Below are 26,468 nucleotides of genomic sequence, written 5' to 3' on the forward strand. Positions count from 1 at the left end.
TTTTAAAAGCTTTATAGATAAAAAAATTTGATTTTATATGTATTTATAAATAATTAATAGGTTAAAAAATTAGTTGAAAAGTTGATCATGTATCACACATGTTAGTGACTTATGATACAAGTTGGCCATGTGGCATATATACAAGAAACTTATCTTACAAGTTAAATATGTATTTTGCAAGATAAGTACATGTTGGAGGTCTTATAAAACATTGCTATATAACTCTTAAATAGATATTATATACAGAAGCAAAAAATAAGGCCTTTTTATTTTAATAAATTCCTTTCTTATTTTTAATCTTATCTCAAGAGTCTCAAATCACAATAGCCATTTTGATTTGAATGTTATATTATCTTTAAGTGATTATCTATTCTTTTTTAGTGACTCTTTGTTTCTTTGTAATTCATGTCATTGAAAAAACTTGAATTGATTCTAAAATTAATAATAATTATTATAGTAATATTTTTTTCATATTTTTTTTAAAAAATCACCTCATTATTTATATTTTATTTGACATATATCTTTTTTTAACTATTAATATTTCAATAATATTTTATTACATTAGAATCATGATAAGACATAAATATGATAAGAAAATTTCAATAATTATGTAAGAAATTTGATAAAATTTTAAAAAAAATACAAGGTTTCGTTTTTCATATAATTTTTTTTTAAGGGTAATTGCACAATTAATATTTTGTGTTCCATACATGACACAAAAGTTTGTGGTTAAAATAATACTACTATTTGCAAAAATTCTAAAGAATTATATCATAGATGAAAAAAAATTAAATATATTTTTTCTATTTTAATAATTTACATGTGATAACATTTAACTTAACAAATGTGTAATATAACTTAAGTTTGCAATGATCACTAATGAATGAACAGGAGCTGTTCACAACCGAAGGAAAAAAAGAAGAATGAATAACACATCCATTCAAGCACATCCAAACCCTTCATCCGTTCTTCATTTGGGAACCCAAGTCGGGAACGTGGAAGGCAAGTAGCGCGTGGTAACCGAGGCTGTGAGACGTACTCTTAAAGCTCCACAAGACACGGTCTCCTACACCCGCGTCCAAACGGACCCTTGACCCGTCGCTAAATAGAAAGCATTCGAAATCCCCCCTATACCCGCAGATTCGCGCATGGGTACCGGTCTCATTCAAACCCCGCCCCACCACCACCCAACGTTTCTTCTCCCCCCAATGGTCGCCCACTCACTCCCTCGGACGGTACTGGCCGACCCCTGGACACTGCCTGCATCCTCCAGCGGCCCTGCCAAGGCTTGGATGCCTGAATGTCTGCTTTCAACCATGAAACATTGCCTCGAAGGAATCGGTTCCTCATGGAGATGGGGAATTGTAGACGGCTTCAATTGCGGGAAAACGCTTCCCGACAATTCATGGAGTCCGTGCGGAACTGGGTTAAATTGAGCTGAACTCCGTGCGTGTCTTCTGCAGCGTCTGGAAGTCTTTCACTGAGACGGCTTTTTGGTTGTTTGGTTTTTTCTCTTATATCTTCAGAGGTTATTCGAGGATGTGTACTTGCAGGTGCGGTCGGTGTGGGTGTTCATGTGCCAAACAGCGAAGTTGAAAGATGGCAGTCCTTTCAGGTCGAATGATCGGGTGGATAGTGCTCTGGTAGTGTTTGGGTTATGGTTACAATGGTTGTGGAGGTTATTCATGTAGGTTGGTTGATTGGACGGTGGTGTTGATGAGGGTGGTGAAGCACGCAAGAGATTATTGTCCTTGCTAATAAGCCGACCAGGCTGTGGAAGAGAAAATGAAGAGGATGGAGGAAACTGTGGAGTTCGGAGTATTGTGTAGCATGTTTGAGGCCATCGTTAGGTGTAAGAAGGGAGCTCTGAAGCGGAAACATGTGCGGACGTTTTTGGAGCATGTTTACAATGGCCAAGAGCATTTTAGCGCTATGCGTTTGATTCTTCCCGACTTGGATAAAGAGCGTGCCAACTATGGACTCCGCGAGGCTGTGTTGGCCAAATTCTTAGCCGATGCTCTGGGGCTGTCTAAAGAATCTGAGGACGCTAAGAAACTTATCAATTGGCGTAAAGGAGGCCAAAGAGCCGGCAGCAATGCCGGCAATTTCTCTATGGTTGCGTCTGAGGTGGTTTCTTTTTTCCTGTTATGCCTTTTGACAACTGAGTACTCTTGGGCGCCACTATTGAACCCCATTTCACAGTCCCCGATTCGTCTAATTGAACGTTGGCGTCTAGGACAGCAGTGGCATTCATGGCCGTTAAACTTAATATAGCAATCGTACGTCATGGCCGAAATACGTAGTCCTTCGTCCACATGACATGATTTAGGCTCTGAGGATGAAGCCAACTCCCAAGCCATGCAAGTCAAACAGATGCTTTTACCTCATTCCAATTTGAAGTCACTCTATGAATATGAATCGATTAGCCTCGACCCACTTTCTGTGATCGAAAATTTAGGTGCTTCTCAGTACACAGAAGTGCACACTGATTGGCTTGATGGCTTCTTCTAAGCTATGGTGGTCGTATTGCTGGACTGCAGGTGCTCTGCAGGAGGCAGAAAACAGCACCTGGTGGTCTAATGATTAAAGAGGTCAATGATCTTCTCGATCGCTTAGCGGCAGCACAAGACAAGTACGTGTGGTCGTAGTCGGCCCCAAAAATCCTGGATTTTTTGTGATTAGTTTTGTGGTAGACAGAGTTGGAGGCATCCTACATGGGTAACAGAGCTTATTATAATCGATTGTTTTAAACCACGACTAAAATTTCGAACGTGCTACACAGGGAAGAGAAAACAGCTGTGCTAGCTGAGCTCATCAACAAGACAAATGCTCAGGAAATGAGGTGGATTATTATGATTATTCTGAAAGGTGAGGAGAATAATGCAACACTAAATCTTCATCTCTTCATTTCTTGGCGCTCTTTCATCAGTCTTCGAATCTACGTACACCGCGCTGTTCCTTGCTCACTGAAATGATTTCTATTGCCTTGTTTCTACCTTGGTAAGGATCCGAACGTCAGGCACTTCTAATGCCCAGGTTTCTAATGAAATGTCATGCGTTTGAACTTACTGCACTTAGCAACTAACAACTCACATGATCAATCGTACTAGATTTGAAACTCGGGATTAGTGAGAAGACAGTTTTCAGCGAGTTTCATCCCGACGCGGAAGATTATTTCAATGTCACATGCGATCTGAAGTTGGTTTGTGAAAAGCTTCGTGATCGCAGCATACGTTACAAGCGCCAGGTGTTAACCAAACTGAACTTGCTAAAACTCTTATTAGGGACGCTGAATCGCGTTCAATCTTGGAAGAATCTGGACAGATTTGATGTGAAGAAGCTATTTAGGATCATTCACAGTAGTCTCCACTTCCATCCTTTGAGAAGATATTCTCTGACGTCCCAAATTTGCAACTTGCCACTCATAGCATGCATGTATTTTCATTTATTGCCAGGATATCGAAGTGGGGAAGGCAGTGCGACCACAATTAGCCGCAAGGGCTGCCAATGTCGAAGATGCCTGGAAGAAGGTTGATCTCAGAGAATCGTCGCACATACTTACGACACCTTGTCAAGTACTTCAATGACTTTGCATTGGTGTTTAATTGAGATTGTCTAGCAGCAAAGTAAGCCTCGCATGTTCCTGGTTGAAATACAGATGCGAGGCAAAGACGTTGTGGTAGAATGCAAGTTTGATGGAGACCGTATTCAAGTGCACAAAAATGGAAATAATCTGAACTTCTGGTCAAGGTAACTAACTGCATCTGCAGAACTGATTTCAACACTTTGGTATGATCATGCATAGACCATGAAGCCCTCTCATGCGCACCTTCTGAGCATTGACCAACTCTTGGGTACAGGACGTTTAATGACCATCCAGAGTTCAAGGAGGCTATTGGTGACGTATTGTGTCAACGTATCATTCCCGAGAAGTAAGCGAGCATTTTAATGGATTTTTACTTGAAGATGATTGTGAAGAGATAAAATTTCTCTTTTTGAGTCGAGCTGCTACCCTCAGTTGCCTCTAGCATTTGAAGCTCACAACATGGTTTCCTTGATATTGTGGGTGTAACGTACATTGATTATAATACAATTGTGTATAGGTGTATACTTGACGGAGAGATGTTGGTTTGGGATCGAGTGTCGCAAAGATTTGCTGAGTTTGGCTCTAATCGTGGAGTTGGTAAGGATTTTTTGTTTTCGTTTTTCTTATTGCTACTGGAATGTATTTGTGGAACGAATTTGCCTGTCAGAGAATACGGGTGCTTTAAAACTGTATCTATGACTTCTGCGCATGGAACATCTGTGAATCCATGGTGGCATTTGGATTTTTGGTTTTGTCCTGAAATGCTAGGTCACAGTCTTGCAAATGTTCTTATATCTGAGATTTTCTATAAATTTTCTTGTACAGCAAAGGCTGCTAAGGATGGCTTGGATTCTGATCTTCAGGTACTACAATGCTGCTCTTACTGACTCTAGCACTGGGCACTGCCTCGCTCTGGAGTCTGATTTCGTGCCAACATAGCACCTACTCCGTAGTTGTTTGTTGGGGCCCTGCGTAGATTTGAGAGGGACGTGCTTTATCGTGTCTTCCCTGTAATTTTCACACGGCGTGAATGTTTGTACCTCATCATTGACTGTTACCTGTCTAATAGGCATTGGGATGCTACTGTTGTTTGTCGGTGAAGTCAAATTTAAGGCATTCCCAATCTCTATATCGCCTTCTAGCTGATACGTGCAAACTGTTGTTTAAAAGCTGGCATTTTGAGTGACAATTCTGTGCTGTTTGTTCCCCTTGCAGATTTGTTGTATCCTTCTTGGCCACTAGGAGCATCGGTGTTGGAACAGATGTCTGCGTGTTTTCTGCCAATACGTTCACTCAGGGTTATTACCTGAAGACTCAGATTTACTCAAGCCGCGAAACTTCAATTGAATGAATTAGTTTAGTAATCACACTCTTAATGAAAGAGCTACACTTAAGCTACTCTTTAACGACCAGGCATCCAGATGTTGCATTCGATATTCTGTATGATGGTGACAGCAGTGTTATCCATCGTCCGTTGCGTGAACGGCAACGGCTCCTTCAGAACGCTATTCGTCCTCTCAGTGGCCGTCTGGAGGTTCTTATACCTGCAGCCGGAGGGCTTAATGCAAAGCATGCTGTTGGTAAGTTTGCTTTGATGTTTCTCTATTTGCCAACTCAGTGTATCATCTGACTGATCCAGCCAATGTTCCATTTGTATATCAAACTAGTTTTTAATGGGAACAATCATACGTGTCATGGTAAGCACCTTAAAATGTTAGTTACCCAGAGCAGCTCCTGATGATGGAGCTGTCGTGAATCCGAATCTGGGTTCTAAATTACGTCGTTAATATGTGTAGGAGATCCGAGGTGGTCAATCTTGGCCACAAGTCCCGAGGAGGTGGAACAGTTTTTTCAAGAGACGATCGACAATAGGTTAGTCGTCAGTGAAAAGGTCTAAAGATGTATTTTTTAATAACTGTGTCCATAAATCTAACCAATATACCATATATATGTTTTTGGAGGAAACGAACTTTTCAAATTTAAAAATTTGATATTGACAACATAGAATTAATTTAACTGCAATAAATACTACTTATCATTTGAAGGCCTTCATGAGGTAGTGAACTTGAACACATTTGAATGTGTCTTCCGCCATAACGTGAAAATGAATTTGGTGTAAGCTGGGGTACATTTTCGCACGCAGGGAGGAAGGGGTTGTGTTAAAAGACCTAGATTCCAAATGGGAGCCCAGTGATCGTAGTGGAAAATGGCTTAAACTCAAGCCTGATTACGTTCACTCTGAATCTGACCTTGATGCGCTGATAATAGGTGAGCACATGGTCACACTTTATCGTTCCCTGTATGCTTTTGCTGGAATATCAGAAGCTCATCAGAGGTAGTTTGTTAAAGATCTCATAATGTTCTTTGTTTATACTTTTTTGCAAAATCCTTTGTAAGCTGTTAACCTTGATCATTTTAATCGAAATTCGCAGGTGGTTATTTTGGAACTGGACGGCGTGGTGGTGAGGTTAGTTGACAGTTGCAGCTTGTTCATCCATAGCTTCCACTTTAGTTTCTGTGATCTATCCACGACTGACTCAGTTTTTAGTCATTGCTGACTCCATTGCGTTGTGAACTGTTCTGGTGCATGCCTGCAGTGTTTAACAGCCCTGAATATCTCAATGCCTCATGTAATGTGCTGGTTACAGTTAACAACTTCTACAGTCACTAAGCAAGGAATTCGCAGAATTGTTCAAGTATTTGTTAGATATGCAAGAAAATCTTGCACACGCTACTATTTCACTTGATTTTGGAAACACTGTTTAATGCAAGGCAATCACAAATTTTTCAGGTTGCTCAATTTTTATTGGGATTGGCTGAGCCGTCAGAAGTGGGTGGCTACCCTACAAAGTACGCATTTTTAACTACCGTTTATTTCAGAATCTTTTGTATTGTGTGGATCTCTTCTATGTACGTATGTGTGTATGCTCCCGATTCATTCATATCCTATATGTAAATTTAGATTTTATGATTTGTTATTGAGGCCTTCATTTACATGGGGGCAGTGGTCTTTGGGCTATGATAAAGTAGATCTCAGAGTGGTGTACAGTATTTCTGGACTTTTAACATTCTCAGGTCAAAGAAGCATGCCGTCGGTAAGAGCTTACTTGCTGTTTGTGCAGATTTCGTTCCTTCTGCAGAGTGGGTACAGGCCTCACTGATGATGAGGCTGAGCAGTTAGTGCACAAGCTCAAACCCCACTTCAGGCAAGTATAAATATGAAACTATGGAAATATTGCCTTTTTGACTAGCACTCTTCGCTTGTTTTGTTTCTTATATGAATCAAATCCGGAAATTTTCGCGGGCACGAACTGAAATTAAGTTTTAGTTTTCCTACTGTAGGGAAACATCAATATGAGTTACCATAAGGTCCTACTCTAAGTATTGCTAGTTTTCTAACATGAAAGGAACGTCTGCTTTCTACCCTGCATGATCCTTCACGTCTATCCGCTGATAGGGACACATTAATTATACATGTTTGGTTACAGGAGGAATCATAAAAGCACCAAACCACCGAGCTGTTATGTGCTGACTAACTCATCCAAAGAGCGGCCTGATGTCTGGATTGAACGACCTGAAAAGTGAGTACCATTTGTCTAGCATCCCCTTCCCTATTTGTCAAAACGTTCCACTTACTGGCAAGTTATACATCAAGCTGTGCTGGATCAGAGAATTGGTGCAAATTTTAAGCATTTCAGGTTTTTCTTGTTCTGATAATTTTGAGTTCATTCATGATTTCTTCTTTCGACAGGTCCGTAATACTTCAAATCACAAGTGATATCCGAACCATACGCTCTGAGGTCAGTTTGAGGTTAAACCTGCCCCCGACTCTTGAGCAGAGCGCACTCATGTTCACTCTGAGCTTCAGAGCCAGGGACAGGGGGGGATATGTTGGACATTTTCTGCAGCTTCTCTTGTATTGGACCTTGAGGTTTTGACCCGAATGTCTTATTCGTGGCTTTGTTTAATACACGTTTATGTGCATCATTTTACATGTCCAGGTATTTGCAACGCCGTATAGTCTACGGTTTCCTCGAATCCAAAGAATTCGATATGATAAACCTTGGTATGACTGCCTCGATGTTCAGAGTAAGTATGTCTACGACTTCATGGTCAGTAAGAAAGACTGAGCTTGAGTTTTTGTCCGTCAAGAGTGGAGTGTGGTGTGAAGATAATTGTGATTATTAGTGCAAAGAACTAGACAACACCTGTAATATTTATCTTTTTCTTTCTCTTATCGTGTAGTTTTAAAATTGATTTTTTGGCTAGCACAACAGTCAGTTCAACATGTTATTCTTTAAGGGTGTTATTCTTTTAAGTATCCATCTGCACAGCTTATTCTTTGGAGTCTCTGCGGTTCTATTGTTAATGCAATCCTCTCTTGCTCAAGCATATATGCCTCCTGATAATCTCAGCTTTTGAAGATCCGGACAGGTAGCTAAGGAACTTAGATCTTCAAGTTGTAGGAGATTTATTAAGGCGACTAGTTTATGTGTGTATCTGCGCACATGCTGATCTTCGTGTTTTTTTTTTTTTTTTTTTTTTTTTACTGTGGCAGCATTAGTAGATACGGTACATGCAAAGAGCCAGAACGATGGTCAAGCGGAAGGTGGGAATCAATTCAAATATCGAGCAAGACGGGCCAAACAGGAAAAGCCTGAACGAGCATCATTGGTCCCCTCCCACATGTTGGTAACAGACGTATCGCATGTAAAGCAAGCCACTCGCATCTTCAAGGGCCTTGTCTTCTGTATCCTCTTCCACTCATGTTTTGCAGGTCCCTTAGCACATATTGAAGACATGAGCATTTATTCACGAGGCTTGAAATTGTCGAACATGATTGACCTTGGCTCTAGAGTCCGGATAGTTTGCGGTTGTATTTTCATTCCTCACCGAATCCAAATATGCACGGAATGTAGCAATCTTAATCTGCAGTTTGTTGCAAAAAGGATAAGCTGAAATTTATCCCGTTTACAACCCTATATGTACACGTGATATGTGCTACTTCCATTTTCATATGTAGACGACATTTCTTTCATTTCTGGTGGAGGAAGCAATTATTTGTCGGAATGACTGTTAAGCATACAAACTGTTGGAACCACGTGGAATTATGACCGTTTTCGAATAGATTGTCCTTGACTTTGTTACAGACGTTGCCAACACTTCCAGTGAGTACCCAGTTGAGAAAATTCACAAATTGGTTGTAGAGAATGGAGGCACCTTCTCTATGAACTTGAGCAGTACTGTTACTCACGCGGTCGCATTCGAAAAGAAAGGTATGAAGTCTTTTTAATGTTTTTTAATTTTGCCGGCGCACTTAGGAATTTATGCTTTAAAGTTCATGATGTGCTGATACGTACCCGCAGGTTTTGAGTGTACTAAACGGAAATTTCTCAATCGTCTGAATGTACTTGGGCTCATGTTCAGGACTCAAGTATCAGGCATCTTTTATGAATGGGGATGTCATTCATCTATCATGGCTTTTAGACTGCATGGCTCAGAAAGTACTCCTTGTAGTAAGCCCCAAGTATGTCGCGAAACTCTCCACTGATAGTTGTTGTCCAGGATAGTTTCTTATAGGTTTCGAAGATCATTTATATGGATGGGACACGCTGCTGGGAATCGGTTAATTGTTAATCACCAATGGTTTTTTTGTTGATCTAATGTTATCATGAATGGACTGAAGCAAGTTTTAGTATCTTTTTGCTACATCGGTGATGGTTGCAGAACAGGTGCTGCTATCCATTTCCTATCCTTACTGCTAAAGATGAGTATTGCAAGGATCTGTTTGTGCTTCTAACATTAACAAGGGGGAATTTGGACAGGTATTACTTGAATATGTCAGATGCCACAAAGGAAAGACTGAAAGGTGAAGTTGACGAATTTGGAGATTTTTACTGCAACGAAGTTGATGAAACTGACCTTACACAGGTACGTCAATTTGATTGACTGATTCTGAACAATGAACAATTCTTGAATAACTGATTTTGTGGGTGGGGAAATGTGCGAAGCTATTCTCATTATGTTGTCCTTCACGGGTGCAGATCTTCGAAAACATAGATGTGAACAAGCAGTACCACGACATTGACAGAGTGAATTACTACATCAAGAAATATTCCCCATCTCCAACTTGGTGCCTTTTCTCCGGCTGCTGCGTCTTCTTTCTCCGTCCTCTTCACTCCGCGTACAAAATTTCTCAGACTTTTGGTGTAGTTCAATTCTGTAGTTGGGATTTTCTGTAAACTTGTACTTTGTCTGACCGGAAGTGGAGGGTGGACATGCTGCAAGGTCACGAGTCTTATCTGTACGTGAAGTTTTTTTTATCAGTAGCAGCATCGGATTCCTTTATCTGTAGCATGTTTGCCAATCTGGACTACAGCAACAAAAACTTCCTTGGAGTGAACAAGCATTTTATGGTGTTTGCAGGAATGAAAATACTCTACAGGTGGCAAACCTAACATTGAGAAGACTTGCACTCGAGGTGGAGATGCACGAAGGCACCGTTTCTGACAAATTGACGCGTAGCATCACACACGTTGTGATGTATGTACCTACGGAAAGTCCCGTATCGTTCCAGATTATATTACGAAGGTATGTTCCAATAGGATGCGTGAGTTGCATCAGGATGTTAAGATACGATCGCTCTGCTCTCAGTTGGAGTAGGCACAAGAAATAAGTGTTTTTTTCTGGTTCTCAATTATTTTGATGACTACCGTTTTCTGCTTGAGTGGGATTCTAACAAGTTGATGAGTGCAGTGCGTCATCGGAGGAAAGAAGGCTGCTATTATCGAAGCGGGTCAAAGTTGTAAGCCATCGCTGGATAGAGGATTCTGTTAACAGAAGTATCTACCGTCACCCCGCAGACGAAGAGTATGATCTCAGGTTTGTATTCCAATTAATTCTTATTCAGATGATGTCATTCGGATTCTGAAACTTGAGAATCTTGTCTTCACCTTCCCATTGATTATGAATGGCAGACTACTCACTGACACTTTTAAATAGATTCTAATTCCTAGACCTACATGACCAGCTTGCGATTTCATGTGACACTGATTTAGGATCTGTTCCATCAAGCTCATAGGATTGGGGGTTATAGTTCGGCAATATTTTAACCTCTCGTGAATTCTTTAGCAGGACTGGAGAAGTGCTTTTGTCCGATGAGGAAGAAGAAGAGCTGGTGTCAAAAACTTCAGTCCCCATAAAGGCTGACTCGATGGTACCCATCACCCCAGACAAGAGGGTTGTACCTAGATCTCTTCGAAAACCAGCTACGCGGAGACGAGCCCTGAACCTTGGAAGGCCTAGTAGAAGATCCAAAGGAACAGAGGAGGAACTTCCAAGAGTAGAGGCCCAAAAGTCGGGCAAAGAAGAGCACGTAGAGGATGACAGAGCACCAACAGAAATAACCAATAAGGGAACCAGGAATGATCCGAAGGCAGTGGAACCTTTTCAATTAGATGATTCTGCTTCTCGTACACCAGAAAAGAGAGTTCTTAGAGTTACTCGAAGCAGGAAAAAAGACAAACCATCATCTGGGAATGAGCGCCTACCTTTAAAACGACGTCTCATTCATGATGAAGGTGAGGCATCTCTGACCCAACCTTCAGACAAGGCACTCACAGGAGCGGAACCTTTCATACCAAGAATGTCGACCAGATTGGCTGAGAAAAGAAAAGCATTCGAAAGGTACGGAGTTCTATTCACGTTATCTAGATCCTTCACAGTTACGAAAGTTTGCGATAACCATACTCATGCAGTCATGATAGGTAAAGCCTATGCTGATTTACCAGTCACTGAATAATTTAAATTTCAAACATGTGCAGCAAGAGAGAAGCCGACACATATAAGCTAGAATGTACTGCAGCGGATCTTCGGTTTGTGAAACTGAAACCTTAAGACCTACATGTTCTTCGCTTTTCTACATCTTAGCTTTTAGGCCGTGATACCAAAAGAACTACTGGTCTCACATCAACATCCTACCGCTTCCGAGGCCTTTCAGAGTTAATTAATTATGGTTGGTTTGCAGTGAGGAAGACCAAGAAGAGCCCGTGGAAGCTTCAGAATTCGAGGGGTTGCAGAACACCAGTTCTTTGAAAGAGCCAACTGGAAGGGACGACAGCAGATTACATTTCAACGATTTCGACCATCAAAGCCCAGCCATTGATGATATGATCAATACTCTACTTCCAAATTACGCCTCATCACAACAGGCTAACTTATCTCAACAAACGAACAGAGAGAGTGCCTTGCCCTCAAGGTCGAACTCATTTTTTATCAAACCGACGTTGGCCCCACAACCCACTCAGGGAGTTCTAGGTAGCTACTCTCGACCATATCTCCCTTCACATTGTGCATCTGAAGCCCTCCAGCCGGTACCAGATGCTCCAGATAACTCTGATTTATTTTCATCAGTGCATCGTTTGGCAAGTTCACAAGACCACTTGACTGGGACTGTGACGGTTGAATCATCCTCACAGGGGTTGGCAACTTATCTACCTCCGACCAACAACCCTGAGAAGAAGAAAAGAAGCTTTAAGGATCTGGTCAACCAGATGCTCAACGGTAACTGATTCTGAGTTAGAATTGTATATTACTTCCAGAGAAGACAGTTCTTGTACATTATGAAATGGCGAACGTTTCATTCGCCAGTTCGTTCTCTGAAATAAACACGTTATTCTTGCTAACCGAGTCATCCCCATCCCTTCGCTGATATAGTAATATTGTAGTACAAGAAAATACATTTGAGCTGATGACATATATTTCTGTGTGTGTGTATATATATTTATATATTTATGTGTTTATTTATCTATGTTTATATTTATTTATTTATTTATTTATTTATTTATATATTTGTGTGTGTGTTTAACCATGACTAGAGGAGTTTAAGTAATATTTACAATTGTGTCTACCCAATTGGTCTTCATTAAGTTTCTGTGAAGATTTCAAGTTTGAACAGATGCAATCCAAACTATGTCCCAACTTAAGTAGAAAATCTAGTATGATAATTAATGTTTCATGCAGCATCTCAATCCACACGATTGCTGACTTGGCTGGTTCAAAGATTCTAGACCTGAGAGCAAAGACTGGGTCCCAACCATCAAGTGTGAAGTTGTTTCACCTAACTAATCTTTTCCTGGCTATTGCACCACCCAAGCAGTAATGGTCTCCACTGTGAACACAGGCATTTTATTCAAGGGATAGAAATTTTGGTTTTACTACTCAACCTCGTTACTGTTTAAACGTTTTTCTCACATCTTACAATGGGAAAAAAATTTACACTCAGTGTTGCAAATGTGTATTGAAAAAATTAAATATATTTCAAAAAAAATTATTAGTAAATATGGTATTGAGTGTGTATATCATACTCTGGAGAACTCATTTAGGTGCTTCGTTTGGATCTGTCCTAAATCATGAACCATACCAAATTGCTCGAAAACAAACTTTCAACACAATTTCTTGATTACATAGTCATTGAAGTGTGTGTTTTTATACATGTACCCAACATTGATGTTTTTTTTTTTTTTTTTTTTTTTTTACGAATCTTCAAAAGAATAAAAAAGAATAGAAATATATAGAGAGAGAAGTAATAGGATTTTCTTATTATAGATATGTAATTCACTTAACTCAAATCAACATTATGGATTTTTATTTTTATTTTTAACTTGCTGGTACTTGCATCAATAGAAACATCTAATCCACCATTTTTCAATTTGAAATATTATAAATCTCTAGAATTTTCTTTTGGTAGTTGGTGTATCATTGTAATTATGCAAATATTGCTAAACTTTTTTTTGAAGATTTTTTTTTGTTATCACATTTTCTTGTTAATGCATGAATTAAAATTAATTTGTATAAATAATAATTTAGTTATCTGTCTAAAAAATAAATACCTTTTACAATATTGATTTTACAATTTGTGGTGGGATCTTTTGATGGATCTAATTTTATGCTTACTAAATTACTTATAAGACATTTAGATGTAGTTGATTAAACATAGGGTATTACAAATGCCACTATAGTTTTACTAGTGTCACCAAAATCTGCCATCCACCACATGTCATTACAATTTTTGCTATTGCCACCATAACCCACAACCTAATTGAAATATTTTTTTAGTTACTTATATTCCTATCAAAATTTAAAATATTTTTGATATATTATTATTTATAAAAATTACAAATTTTAATAATTTTTTAAAATTTAATAAGAAAATACATATATATATATATATGCACTTAATTTTTTAATTAAATAATAATATTCTTATTGTAAAAATATATAAAATATATATGATTTAAGCACACACACACACACACACATATATATATATATATATATATGCTGTTTTAAAAAGGGTATAGATGGCATGTGGTAGATGGGTTGTGGTGGCAATAGTCAAAACTATGGTGGCATTAGAAAATATCCTAAATATAATTTGTCTTCAAATACCTTTTAATTTCCCTTACTTCTTTTCACATTAACTAGTTAGTTTTTTTTGTGTTGCATAGCAAATAGATTTTAACCAAATTTATACTTTTGTAACTTATAACATTATTTAAAATAGCATCTTAAGCTTCATCATTTTCATCCAAATAAATCACTATATTTTTTTTTTTTTCCCTTTAAAACGTACATGCAAGAAACAAAACCATTCACTTTAACAACAACAACAGTTTCATAAAAATCCAAACTAAATTGTATAGTTATGAACTAACATAACTCACTTAAGTAATGCTAAAGAGACATGATTTAAGATGTTTGTTTTGTTACTTCACTGTTTTACTTACAGTTTAACAACAATATATTTATTATTTTCAAAACCATCAACAACTTGATATGAGTTCATTTGAAAGAATATAACAGTAAATTACATTACAAATGCCTATTTAATCATGTGTGTATTTGCTACATATAAAAATATGCTATCTTTTGCATGAATAAACAAAACACACACTCACACAAATACATGCATACACACACATACATAGCACCAAAAAATTCCTCTAAAGTGATGTGGAAATTATAAACCAAATCACAAACCTCAATTTCCTAAACTCATCAACAAGAATAGTAATAGTAGGAATGTGGGTTTGGAGTGCCCTACTCTCAAAGCTTCCAGGCCAAGGCAAGACATGGTAATTAAAGTCAGCATTAGTGGTAACCTCCATAAATTCGCAAGTACAACACGTCAACATTCCAAGTCTTTTATGTGGGGGTGGGGGATATATGCATGCACTACTGATCTAATTGGCATTATCACAACAACAAAATACTTACTTATGTGCATGTGGCATTCTATGTCCTCATCTCATGAATGGAATTTTCACACTTTATTCCTTGTGAGTGGTGAGTGTATCATTCATGCCTGCTGTGAATTGTTTTAACCACAATTTATAGTCAATTATTAAAATACAAAAATAGAATGAAATAAAATAAAACAATACACCAGGGGACTTGTTGGAATATTTTTAAAATGATTGTGAAAAATTGCCTCAAAATGTGCAGTATGTAGATATTATTATTATTATTATTATTAATTATGCATGATATTGTGTGTGGATACATCTATCTATCTATCTATATATATATATATAAATATATAGTGCATACACATACTATTCAAATATCATGATACTCATTTAGAACTATGCATAAGTCTGGTTCAGATAACATGAATGTATTTTTAGATTTTGTGTGTATGATTATAGCTTTTGGGATGCATCGCAGGTTTCTGTACGAGTTTATATTTTGCAATAAATAATGCATTTGCTCAATAGATTGGACATTCTTTGTCCAAAATGTAGGACATATTCTGGATTTTACTAAGATTTGTTTTGAAATATACAGAAGGGGTTTTTATATTATTAATATTATTACTATCACCATTTTAAAAATAAACATAACAATACAAATAAATTTATTTACCAAGTATAATTGATGATATTATGTTGGAATCCTTAATGAAACCTAACCAAGAATAGAAAATCCATTGAAACTTTGCACAATTAATAATAACATGCCTTATAGAAATCAAAATGCTCTATATTATTGTGGAGATGCAATAAAGTGCGTTGAAAAAACTCATCGGCTAATTTTCATGTCTTGTCATTAAAAAGTACCACGTGTATTATCAAAAATCATCAAATAATAAATTTTAGGATGGATGGCACAGAGTTGTATTTTCATTTTACTTTTTCTTTCTTCTATCAAATTGTACACTTTTACACACAAATAAAATTAAAGTAAATGCATCACTTAATTATCATAACATTGTAATATAAATTGCATTAAAGTATATGTGTCATTAGTGAATTTATTTATTCTTTTTTTTATACCACGCTTATTAGATTTCAACTTTGTAATTGATTTTGAACTAAAAAACGCACCTTTTCATTCAGTAAATATCTACACACAGATACCACACAATACTGATGCAGTGGATAGAATAATGTACTATTTTCTAAGTACCAAAGTGGTTACAAGTTTGTGCTAACAACTTCTCAACTAAACACCACTAATTATTTATTTTATTTATTCTTGTGTATTTTAATTTATTGTTATTTGTTTGTAACAACCCTTGCCAGCTCTAGCTTCAATGACTCTCCCAATCCCCCACACATGCACCCCATTCTCCACCCCCTCCTCATCCTCCCCTTCTGTTCGTTCGATTTATCATCCATCTATACGATCGGGTTTTTGTATGTTCCAATCGGATCGCTTAGGGGCACTCTTAACACAGTCACCTTAGATCGCCATATCATCATAGAACGAAGAAACTCATTCTCAGTTATATAGATCATTTTAACTTGATTCAGAGATAGATATGACCCTTAATCTACGTTTTAGCCGGATAGGAAATGAATCTGTTCACGCTTAGCGACGAAAACCGCTGTCGTTTTAGTGGAACTGTTAATCAAACAAGATGTAAGAGGGTGAGATGTTGTGGCGTAGTACATGAAGTTTGTGAAGTGTCGGTTTGGGGAAGAAAGTGAGGTTGTTCTGGCAGTGGCTCTCTCTCCGCCCTGGATCTCCATGGCCATAGCCACGACCTCTTCTTCCTTGCCCGTGCGTGTTGCGGGTCTCGCCCAGACCATCCTTCCCCACAGCCGCATCTGCTCAACGTTCAAGGCACGTGGTTTGCGCTGCGGTGGATTCGGACTCGGACGTCGATTTGAACGCGTTGGAGCTTCGTTCGGTGTTGGAATCTGCCTTCAACTTTGTTGCTGAAAACGTGAAACCTATGTTCGTGACAATATTATTGCCGGATTCAGGAGCGCTGCGAGTGGAGTCGGTGGAGGAAGTGAAAGGTGGTAGAGTTCTCTCCGTCCTCTCTTCGTTTTTGTGGCTGGTGCGGAGTTATGCTGGCTATCTGTTGTTTGTTTTAAATATATATTTTTATATTTTTTAGATAATTTACGAATAAAATCTGTTTCGATCAGTCGGAGTGGGAAGAGGCGGAAAGTGATTGGCATCAGCTTCGGGTCGAACCTTGAGGTTGTGTCTGCCGGTACTAGTTGTGGCAGGGATTATGCAAGAGAGATTCCTGCGTGGTGAATGTCAAGTAGTACGTATGTATGATATTGATTTCATATTTTTTGAAATTGTTATTATTGTTGTCATTGAAATCATTATTTCCTACGGTTTCTCGTTCTTTTTGTCCATCCTAAGTATTATGGTGGATTCTGCGATGTTTGGAAGGAGATGGAGATCTTGATGTGATCACCTCGCGTCGCCAGAGAGTCTTTGCTTTTCCTCTGTGACCTCCTCCGTTTTTTGGTAGTTATATTCCATCTCTCCCTCTTTCAGTATTGGGAGTAAAGCGACCCTGAAGCTCTCTACGTGTTTCAGAAAATTCCAGACTTCGGAAATAATTCCTCAGAGTGAACTGTATTAGCAGGTTTTACCTTGTTGGATTGTTGTTTGGAGGATCACACTTCTCTTCAAATTGTGACAGAGTGAAATTTAATGAGAAAACAGCTGTCCGCATGCGCACCGATTGTGTCCCTGAGTGCTGTACATATTTTTGAACCAGTCAAAGTGAATCTGTTCTAGATATAAATCCAAGACCGTTAGTATCTTTACCTATCTTTTCCAGAAACATCCACAGTAAGAAGCACTGTTTCTTACAGAAAAGGTGGCTTTCGCAACTCGTATCTGTTTATTCAACTTCCTCTATTTCTCTCACGGTAAGTGGCTTCATTCAAGCGCTTCCTGTTTCGCTGTGAACGGAGCCGTTCAACCAAACTGTATTTGATAGTAAGTAGTAGACACTATTCATGACTTATATACAACAGTCTTTAGTAGCTTTCAAAACACAGGTCGAGATGGAGAGTTTCGCTGTTGTCATTGCTGATGGCAACCTTGATGGCAGCAGGAACGTCAGTCGGCGTGGTATGTTTGTTTGATTGACTAAATCATTAAATGGAGGGAGCATTTCCATGGGGTTGGCCTTGGGGTCATGATGAGCAGGTCAACTTGTTTTTGGGTCTTGGTCATGGTATTGGCTTGCTACCGTACCGCAGTCGAAGCTGTTCGAATGCTCAAGCGAAATAATTTACACTCTGAAAATTTGAAGTATCACGACGCCTTTTAAATTCAATTCTTGGTGTGGTATAATGTGGCTCATTTACTGTGATCACAGTAAACGCAGGATTATTAAGTTTGTCAATTCATTAGTGGAAACTGTTTATTACAGATTATCGCGTGCATGTCAAAACGATGTAAATTCGTATCCATACTGTAGACGTTAATGACTTTTTTTGTTTGGTGCAAGTACAGGAATCGCGGTGATGAGCATTCTTTGAATTCGGCACTACTGGATTGATCTCGTGCATCCTGTTTGGTCATTTGTAGCTTCGTGATCCACCTGGTCGAATGTGTACACAACCAGGCCAGAGATGGGTGGTGCATTTTGGCGTATGTTTTCATATGCTGCATCTATTGTCCATGAGGAATCAGTGATTTTGTAGTGCTAGCCGGGCTGCACCTACAATATGTTGAAGTTGTGAAATCTTTGGGCGGAATTATCCTGAATTATGTAACGGTACTTCCTTCGACAGATTAAAACAAGGTCACACAGCATGATATTAGAGAAGCGTTTGTTTTGTATGGAATCAATATTTTTATGCAAATTAGCTTGGATAACTGAATAGCAGGGGATGCTGCAGTATCCTAGCTGGCTCCAGCGTAGGTTGTTCATTGAGAGTGATTTTATTAATTTTTGCCGGATGGGAATACCTGGCGGCACACTTCGATGTATGACACGCATGCGTGACTTAACTGAGATCAACGCTGGGAACTCATATGCACAGTTGTAGCGAGGAGGCTTCTGATCTGTTCTGGTATTATGGTTTGAGTTACTGTTGTGTCTGAAAGGTTGGTGCCTATCGTTTGGCCACCGTCTTTGGATTTTGCCGCCGAGGTGCTCACAAATAGCTACCGAGGCCCATATTGGCATACGATCTCAGTGAAAACAACCGATGAGACAATTTTCGTATTCAGCAGGGCTAAGATTTTCACATTCCAGGACCGGAGGGTTGTCGATGACGCTTGATCACTCACAGGTCAGAAACACTAATACCTTGTGTTCGTCTGCGTGGAATTTGTTTCTGTGAATCTTGCCATAACCGATCGCAAGAGGAAGTTGTGTTATGGCACGAGAGATGCTACTCGGCATTCAGTTGTAGATCCTCGCAGCTTCTGCGCCTAAATTAAAGTGAATTGAGAGGATTGAAGCGACAGGATGTATACAACACGTAAATACGCAATTGGAGATTCGTACATATCTTATCTGTTCATGGGTTCGTGGGGTTTATTATTATTATCATTATACTCTTTCTTATTCGAGAAACTGTTTTTTGCTGTCGACTTAACATGTGCAAATGAATGATATAATTCTTGAAACAGGCTGCATTGATGTTTTAGCTAGTCGAGGGTAAAGAAGCGAGTCACAGTGTAGGCATGATGCCTTTTTGGCCGGATGAGTCAAGAGGATCCTCAACTACCTCAACCTCAAAATCTACCCACCACTCACTACCATGTGGTCGATATCATCCTTATTCTCGGAAGAAACAATTGTACGGTTTTCTATCACCTTAAGCTGAAAGATTTAAAATATTATTCTTATCTGTTTGTATTGATCCTGCTTTAAGATCCCAAAAGTCTTAACCGTCTTCTATCTTTAAAGTTAGTCATATGATAGCTGCGGGTATCTACACTTCTTTCAGTTCTTCCTACATGAACTATGTTTGTGATGTTTTTCCAGCATGTGGACTATTATGCAATAAGTCCCAAGCATTCATTCACCAATAAAATCGGACCTTGTATTTATGCTATATGTATGGTTCATTACAGAGTTGGAAATGTGACGTCGTTGTTAGCATGGAGGGAGGTAGCACCAAGGGTTAAACGGCCTGCCAGGAGGCTATGGGGGGAGGCTGCTTCTGGAATTGTAGTACACGCAGGACCTCGGTTGGAATCAATCAGTGCGGAGTTGGCGCTCACGTCATGGTTAGCTCTTCATCTGCTTGTCCTACAGTCAAGATTTCACATCGTTTAGAATTTCAGCCTAATCCATTTTTTGGTTTATGGTATCGATGAAAAATCCACGCTTTTCTTAAAGTCGCCAGCTTTTTTATTCATGAATTTCTTGTTGTTTCAGGTCGTTATTGCTTCTGTGTGCTGTTAATTTAATTAGGGTTTTTTAGTTAGTATTTTGATTCAGTGTTGGACCTCCTTTATTGAATTTCAATCTCCTGCTTCTTTTCATGCGCTATTTTTCAAGCTCTTTCATTAATTGTTCAATTGAGTTTACGTGCTGACGTTAACGAACTAGCTAAATTATACAATATTTGATGTGGAATCAAGTTCTATTGATTTTCACCTTCGTCATTTGTCCTGTTTCTAGACAAAACATTTGCATTGCCAGAATATGGTTTCTGTACTGCTGCTGCATGCTTGTTGCTGCAAGCAGTTTGTTGGTCTTTACTTGAACGTTCAGATACGGTGCAGGCCTATACGGTTACGAACTAGAATCTCAGTTTGGTCTTGTATTTTTTAGCTGACTCGCACAGGTTCTACAGGTTGGAGGCCGAATCACTTCGTCATTGCACTGCCAAATATTGCCCTCTACAACCAGCCCCACGGTCTACTATAGCAGCAGCTTTCAGCCCTGATGGCAACACCTTGGCCTCTACACAGTAATCGCCTAAGCTGTCGTTCTTCATCTCTGTAGATGCACAATGCTATGTCGATGAATCTGTGTGCTAGGCCGCCATGGCAATAAAATTAAATTTACTTTGAGTCCTTGTTCTCAGTGTATTTTTTTTGTTGGAGTTAGAACTTCAAAGACGAGCAGCATGAAAATCTTACGTCATGACATATTTGTTTATGCGGAGGACCACCCTTATCAATTTTAAATGCTCTGTGCAGTGGCGACCACACAGTAAAAATTATCTGCTGTAGAACTGGCCAATGTTTGAAGGTTCTAAGTGGACATCGGCGAACACCGTGGGTGGTAAGTATTTTCGCGTCTTCTAATTTTAGCCTGTTGGAAAAACATTATCTTATCGATGCCTACTCGAGTTTGAAACAGTTATGTTAAAAATTATGAACTGAAGTGCACGTTACCATTGGTTTGAATATTGTTGTGTTTATTTCGGTAGGTGCGTTTTCATCCAGCAAGCTCGGAGGTGCTAGCTAGTGGGAGCCTTGATAATGAAGTGCGGTTATGGAATGCCAATACAGCCGAATGTGTAGCGTCTCATGACTTCTGTGAGCACTTATGATATTTATAATCAGTTTTTTGTTTTGTTTTGTTTTGTTTTGTTTTGTTTAGTTTTTTTTACTTTTTTTTGTATCCTTTATATTTCTTTCTGAATTGTAGATTGATTGAAGCTGGTAACATTTTAGTATACCGTTGTAAGCAAGTTGTTGCTTTGTTGAAGACGTTATTGTTTATTATGTTTAATGTTATTCCTAATGTTCGTAATTTTAGTTTTAAATCTTGTCTTTCTTTCTTGGACTACCTTTTTCCGTGGGTTCAATTTTATTTGTCTCAACAAAGGAAATCCTCAGCTGTCGTATGTCTCACCTTCAAGTAGGAACACATTTTTTTTTCGATTCACAGTACCTATATTCATCTCTAACAGGTAGTTGTCATGTGGCGTTTTTCTGATGTAGATCGACCAATAGCCTCACTTGCCTTTCATGCACAAGGGGACTTGCTCGCTGTTGCATCTGGACATAAGGTAGATTTTTGTTTCCCTCCAGGTTGTCTATATTCTTTTCAATGTTCGATGTGTTAAGCCTTAAATGTTATCCTGAGCTTTGTAATCGCTAAAAATTACTCAACTGGTTTATTAATTACTTGGAATTTATTTGAGTTCGAAAGTTGGCTTTTTCTCTATGTCTTTTGTTCTTTCATCTAAGGTGTTTCAATCTACGCGCAGTTGTATATATGGCAGTTCACGAAAGGAGGGGGTGCTGCACCGACCATTGTCCTTCGCACTCGCAGATCTCTGCGGGCTGTTCATTTCCACCCGCTTGCTGCTCCTCTTTTACTTACTGCCGAGGTGAGCTGAATTCTGTTTATTTTATTTTGTTTTATTTTATTTCTCTTGCAACTAATTTTATGTATCCCATCTGGTTGTTCTGTTTATCCTTATCTTGTTTTCGAAATTCTATTCATGTTTCTAAACCTGTGAGTTACTTTGGCAGGTAAATGATTTGGATTCTCCAGACTGTCCAATGACTATAGCCACATCACAAGGCTACTTGCACTACCCACCCCCAGCAATTCATTTCACTCCGTCCACATCAAGTACTCTGCCATCCAACTCGTCTCTGTCGAATCAAGCTTCTTTTATGCCATTGCCGAGTTGGTTCTGGCCGGTGCTAGCAACTGGCTCGGACCTGATGTTCCAGTCAGATCCTACTGTAGCTGTTGAAGTTAGAGATGATGGCAATACAGAATTTGCAGAAGACTCTGTAAGCCCAATCACTGAAACCGAGTTGAATATAGACACAGGTAGGCCCTCGCTGCTGACGGAGCTTCAATTTCCCGATTCTTCGTCGCCTGCCCCCATGGACATCTCTCCGCGGCCTGTGCACGATGATGTTTTTGGCGATGCAACTGCTAATGATGTCTCAACTAGTGGTCGGGAGCCCCTAGAGGAAGGTGAAATAATGGAAAACAATGTTACAATAAATGGCTTTGATTCTCAAGGCAGATCACAGGCACATGATCGCGTCCGTGGAGCTCCTTGGGATTTGGAAGGTTCTCATCCTTTTACCAGCTCGGCTGGATATAATAATACAGGCTCAGCAAGGGGTCATTCCAGCACTCCCATTCCTATTCCCACCTCCACATCTCCTCGACAGGATAATGGGGTTGAAACGCCAGGACCAACTGCATGGCCTATGGGTGCTTTTTCAAATTTGAACGCTCAAATACTGGCAGGAGCTTCTGTAGGTATGCCATCCTTTCAGAATTTTCTTCCAGTCGGAGAGTATCCAGGTTGGGAGTTACCATTTCTGCATGGATGGGTTCAAGGTCAACAAGCACAAGCTGGAACAGCTCCATCGGGACCCCCATCAAGCGTCCCTGCTCCAGGGCCTTGGCAAAGTGCCCAGGAACAGCAACAGCAGAACGCAGCTGTATCAGTTGCTTCTGTTGCAATTGCAGCAGCAATGGCTGCTGCAAGGGCAGCTGCTCGAGCAGGTGCAGGAATGGTAGGAGCAGCAAGCGCTAGCTTGGGGGCTGGAATCGGAGCACAGATTGGAATTGGCAAGTTTTTCTCTTTTAAAATTTCTTTTGAAGAGTTTGGAGTCTGGAACTTCATCCAGTTTCTGATAGAAAGAATTCATCCTGTGTCTTGTAATCTCATGAATAGTAGCTGTCGACCTACAGGTACTCCAATGGGGGCTGCGACAGGATCAGGAGTTAACGCGCGAATTGGTCCAAGTCACGGCATAGCTATCCCTGGAAGAGGAGGTGCCACCATTGGTGCTGCTGAGGCTGCGGCTGCGCAAGCAGCAATGGCAGCCGCTGCTGCTGCAGCTGAACTTCCCTGCACTGTGAAGCTGAAGATATGGCCTCATGATATCAAGCGTCCTTGTGCACTATTGGATCCTGCAACATGTCGCCTTGTCATCCCTCATGCTGTCTTGTGCAGGTAATTGCTAAAGAGATTTTCTTTCTGAAGTTGACATTTCATTTACTAACCGGGGCTATCTCCTGAAGGAAAAAACTTTGTCTTGTAACTTCTCAAAATACTATTGCTTAAGATCAATATCGAGCACTTACAGTGTGAAGTTATATGTTTACTCATTTGGTGCCTTTGTATGTCTAAAGTGGCCATTTGCATGTTGTAAGTGGCGTTTGCACGTCTTAAGTTATGAATGTCATAATGCTTTGTTGTCAATATTTTATACTTGCGTGCTTGTTCTGTAAATCTCTTGGTGTTATCATGGTAATCAGTCAAGCGTGTATTTTTGAGAAAATTTGTGATAATTCAATCTATTTGATACCTTTGGTGGTTTAATATTGTGTGGTGTGGGAGCAGTGAAATGGGTGCGCACTTTTCACCGTGTGGTCGGTTTCTAGCTGCGTGTGTTGCTTGCGTGTTGCCTATGGTTGATTCTGAGTCACGTCGTGGAAATACGACGGGTTCGCCAGCTCCTGGATCGTCAGCTCACTCTCCCACTCAGCATCCTATCTCTTCACAGCAAGTCATATACGAACTACGAGTATACTCTCTTGAAGAAGCCACGTAAGTTAGCGTTGTCTAGTTATTAGCTATTCGTATCTCTTAGTGTCATCCTGAGTCTGGGCTTCAGTTTTTACTGTCCTCTTACTTTGAGTACAACCTATTTGTCTGAACGAGTTCAAACACGGAGTGCCTACAAATATCATATTACTGTCTCAAAACAACATATATTTGTCCGGAAGTGGTTGCTTCGATGTTAATTATGGATTAGGGATTTTATAGGGACTTGATCATATGAGATTAGGGACTTTGTTGTCAATCCAGAAGCTTTTCCAGCTGGAAGATATGAAGATACTAGTGACATTCTTCATGTAGGCACCGTGAAATAACAAGTTTGTTATCCTGTTTCTTCTTGTAGGGTAGATATCACATGTTCTTTATTCATATGATTTTACGAGCTTTGGGTGTGATTTTTTGAACCCTCTGATACTTTTTCTATAATTTATTTATATGTTGATGTTTCAGATTTGGACAAGTTCTTGCTTCAAGAGCTGTTAGAGCTGCCCACTGCCTCACCTCAATCCAGGTTTGTTGTTTTTGCCTGTGAACTATGTGTGATTTTACTATTTTTCCCACCGGCTGCACTGCTTACCATATTGTGCTGAACTTGTTGATGGTGTCACCTTTTGACATTAAGTTTGTGGTGCTGAATGTGTAGTTCTCACCCACCTCAGGCCACATATTGCTAGCGTATGGTAGACGTCATAATTCACTTCTGAGAAGTCTTGTTGTAGACGGCTCAGCAACCATTCCGATTCGAGTCTATACTATTCTCGAGGTTTGGGATTCTTTTCATTCAACCCAATAGTCTTAGTGGCAAGTAACTACTTGTGTAACTTTTAAAAAATTTGACAGTGAACGTCAGTTCTATATTCCTGCTTGATTCAGTTAAGTAATTTTACTTGGGCCAACCACTGTCTCTCTCTTGTGTTTTAACAGGTTTACAGAGTTTCAGATATGGAGCTTGTGAGGGTATTACCTAGTGCTGAAGATGAGGTGAATGTGGCGTGCTTTCATCCCCAAGTTGGTGGTGGTCTTGCATATGGAACAAAGGTGAGTTGTGATTCCTCTGTTTTTCAAGCCAGTAATAAGTTATCACATTGTAGGAGTCTCCTTTTGTTAGTAGATTTATTGTTTAAGCTGGAATATTTTGACGTAGTGGATAGCTCGGCATGAAAATGCTCACAATAAGTTTCTCTCCAGCATAAATCATATTATCCCTCTTAATGATGTATTTCACAGGACAGTATCAGTCATAGAATTCTTACTTCAAATCCAAGCTGAGATTCCTGTTGGACGTACGTGTAATTTGCGTGCTTATGCTCAAATTTCGGCTTTAATACAGGAGGGAAAGCTTCGGATACTAAGACATGACCGAACACCGTTGCATTTGAATCCTCGCTCAGGTTTAGAAGATGAACTGCTTGAGGTACTGCAACTGTCTTGAGCCCGAAAAACGTCTGTATCCTAAACTTGCTTTTGCAATTGTCCTTATATATATATATATATATATATATATAGAGAGAGAGAGAGAGAGAGAGAGAGAGAGACATAAATTCACACACATACATAGTTATTGCTTCCGTCTCCGTGCTTGTTTTCGTGTGTTGGCTTGGTCTGCACATTTTGCTGGCCCACCAAGTGTACGACCTCTGTTGGGTTGTATATTTCCTTGAATTGTGGTGGCTTCTGTTGCAGATTTTCATTCAGCTTCCTTTAAGACCTTGTTAACGTGCTGTTAAATGTTCAGCAAAAATTTATAGCTATTTATGAGTTTGTGGTACTGAAGCTTGCAGAGACTTTGGATCCAATGAGCTTTGGCATGGTCCCCGCCGTCGAGGATACCCACTGATGGAAAATCTGAACTCCCAGTATTCTTGTGCCAGAAAAGTGCATAGGTGTGTATACTTGCCAGGTCTGGTGACTCCTTTTTTGAAGTAGGCTTTGTTTGTTTTAGGCTACTGAACACACCCCAGGTGAAGGAGCTGTATCGGGAATGTAAAAGTTCAGAATGTAGTATTATTCAGAATATTGGACGCAATGTCTATCAAGAAAAAGAGAAACAAAAAAGAACGCAATGAAAAGGGTTGGAGCACAATGATCTGATTACAGCA

General features: G+C 39.5%; 2 protein-coding genes across 6 annotated transcripts; both read left to right on the forward strand.

Moving 5' to 3' along the window:
* The first annotated feature begins 1,636 nt into the window (after positions 1 to 1,636).
* On the forward strand, positions 1,637 to 12,270 carry LOC112291880 (DNA ligase 4). The gene is made up of 29 exons (XM_024539829.3): positions 1,637 to 2,127; positions 2,541 to 2,632; positions 2,783 to 2,868; positions 3,111 to 3,247; positions 3,456 to 3,530; positions 3,659 to 3,750; positions 3,861 to 3,932; positions 4,104 to 4,183; positions 4,412 to 4,449; positions 4,802 to 4,808; positions 5,008 to 5,166; positions 5,383 to 5,458; positions 5,730 to 5,854; positions 6,019 to 6,053; positions 6,378 to 6,436; positions 6,709 to 6,792; positions 7,075 to 7,167; positions 7,338 to 7,386; positions 7,588 to 7,675; positions 8,145 to 8,336; positions 8,737 to 8,862; positions 9,014 to 9,113; positions 9,412 to 9,517; positions 9,631 to 9,770; positions 10,013 to 10,177; positions 10,343 to 10,468; positions 10,718 to 11,272; positions 11,410 to 11,460; positions 11,613 to 12,270. The coding sequence occupies exons 1-29, from the start codon at positions 1,786 to 1,788 to the stop codon at positions 12,154 to 12,156; spliced, it is 3,894 nt and encodes a 1,297-aa protein (XP_024395597.1). The 5' UTR covers positions 1,637 to 1,785; the 3' UTR covers positions 12,157 to 12,270.
* A 4,389-nt stretch (positions 12,271 to 16,659) lies between these two features.
* Positions 16,660 to 26,468, forward strand: LOC112291310 (uncharacterized). 5 transcript variants are annotated; one of them, XR_016506242.1, is made up of 17 exons: positions 16,660 to 16,893; positions 18,365 to 19,149; positions 19,493 to 19,662; positions 19,940 to 20,095; positions 20,668 to 20,784; positions 21,017 to 21,101; positions 21,250 to 21,358; positions 21,767 to 21,834; positions 22,036 to 22,158; positions 22,304 to 23,372; positions 23,496 to 23,760; positions 24,151 to 24,357; positions 24,820 to 24,880; positions 25,013 to 25,132; positions 25,294 to 25,407; positions 25,597 to 25,783; positions 26,144 to 26,468. XR_016506242.1 is itself a non-coding variant. In XM_090255648.1 (17 exons), exons 3-17 carry the CDS (start codon positions 19,547 to 19,549, stop codon positions 26,204 to 26,206), a joined length of 2,757 nt encoding a protein of 918 aa, XP_090111774.1. In that variant the 5' UTR covers positions 16,660 to 16,896; positions 18,365 to 19,149; positions 19,493 to 19,546; the 3' UTR covers positions 26,207 to 26,468. The 5 variants fall into 5 exon arrangements, 4 of the variants coding, with proteins under 4 accessions (XP_090111774.1, XP_090111775.1, XP_024394268.1 ...); XM_090255648.1 differs by having other exon boundaries at positions 16,660 to 16,896; positions 25,700 to 25,783; XM_090255649.1 differs by having other exon boundaries at positions 16,660 to 16,896; positions 25,700 to 25,783; positions 26,151 to 26,468.

The sequence above is a fragment of the Physcomitrium patens genome, chromosome 14 (genome assembly GCF_059467195.1).
Source record: "Physcomitrium patens ecotype Gransden chromosome 14, ASM5946719v1, whole genome shotgun sequence".
Lineage (NCBI taxonomy): Eukaryota > Viridiplantae > Streptophyta > Bryopsida > Funariales > Funariaceae > Physcomitrium > Physcomitrium patens.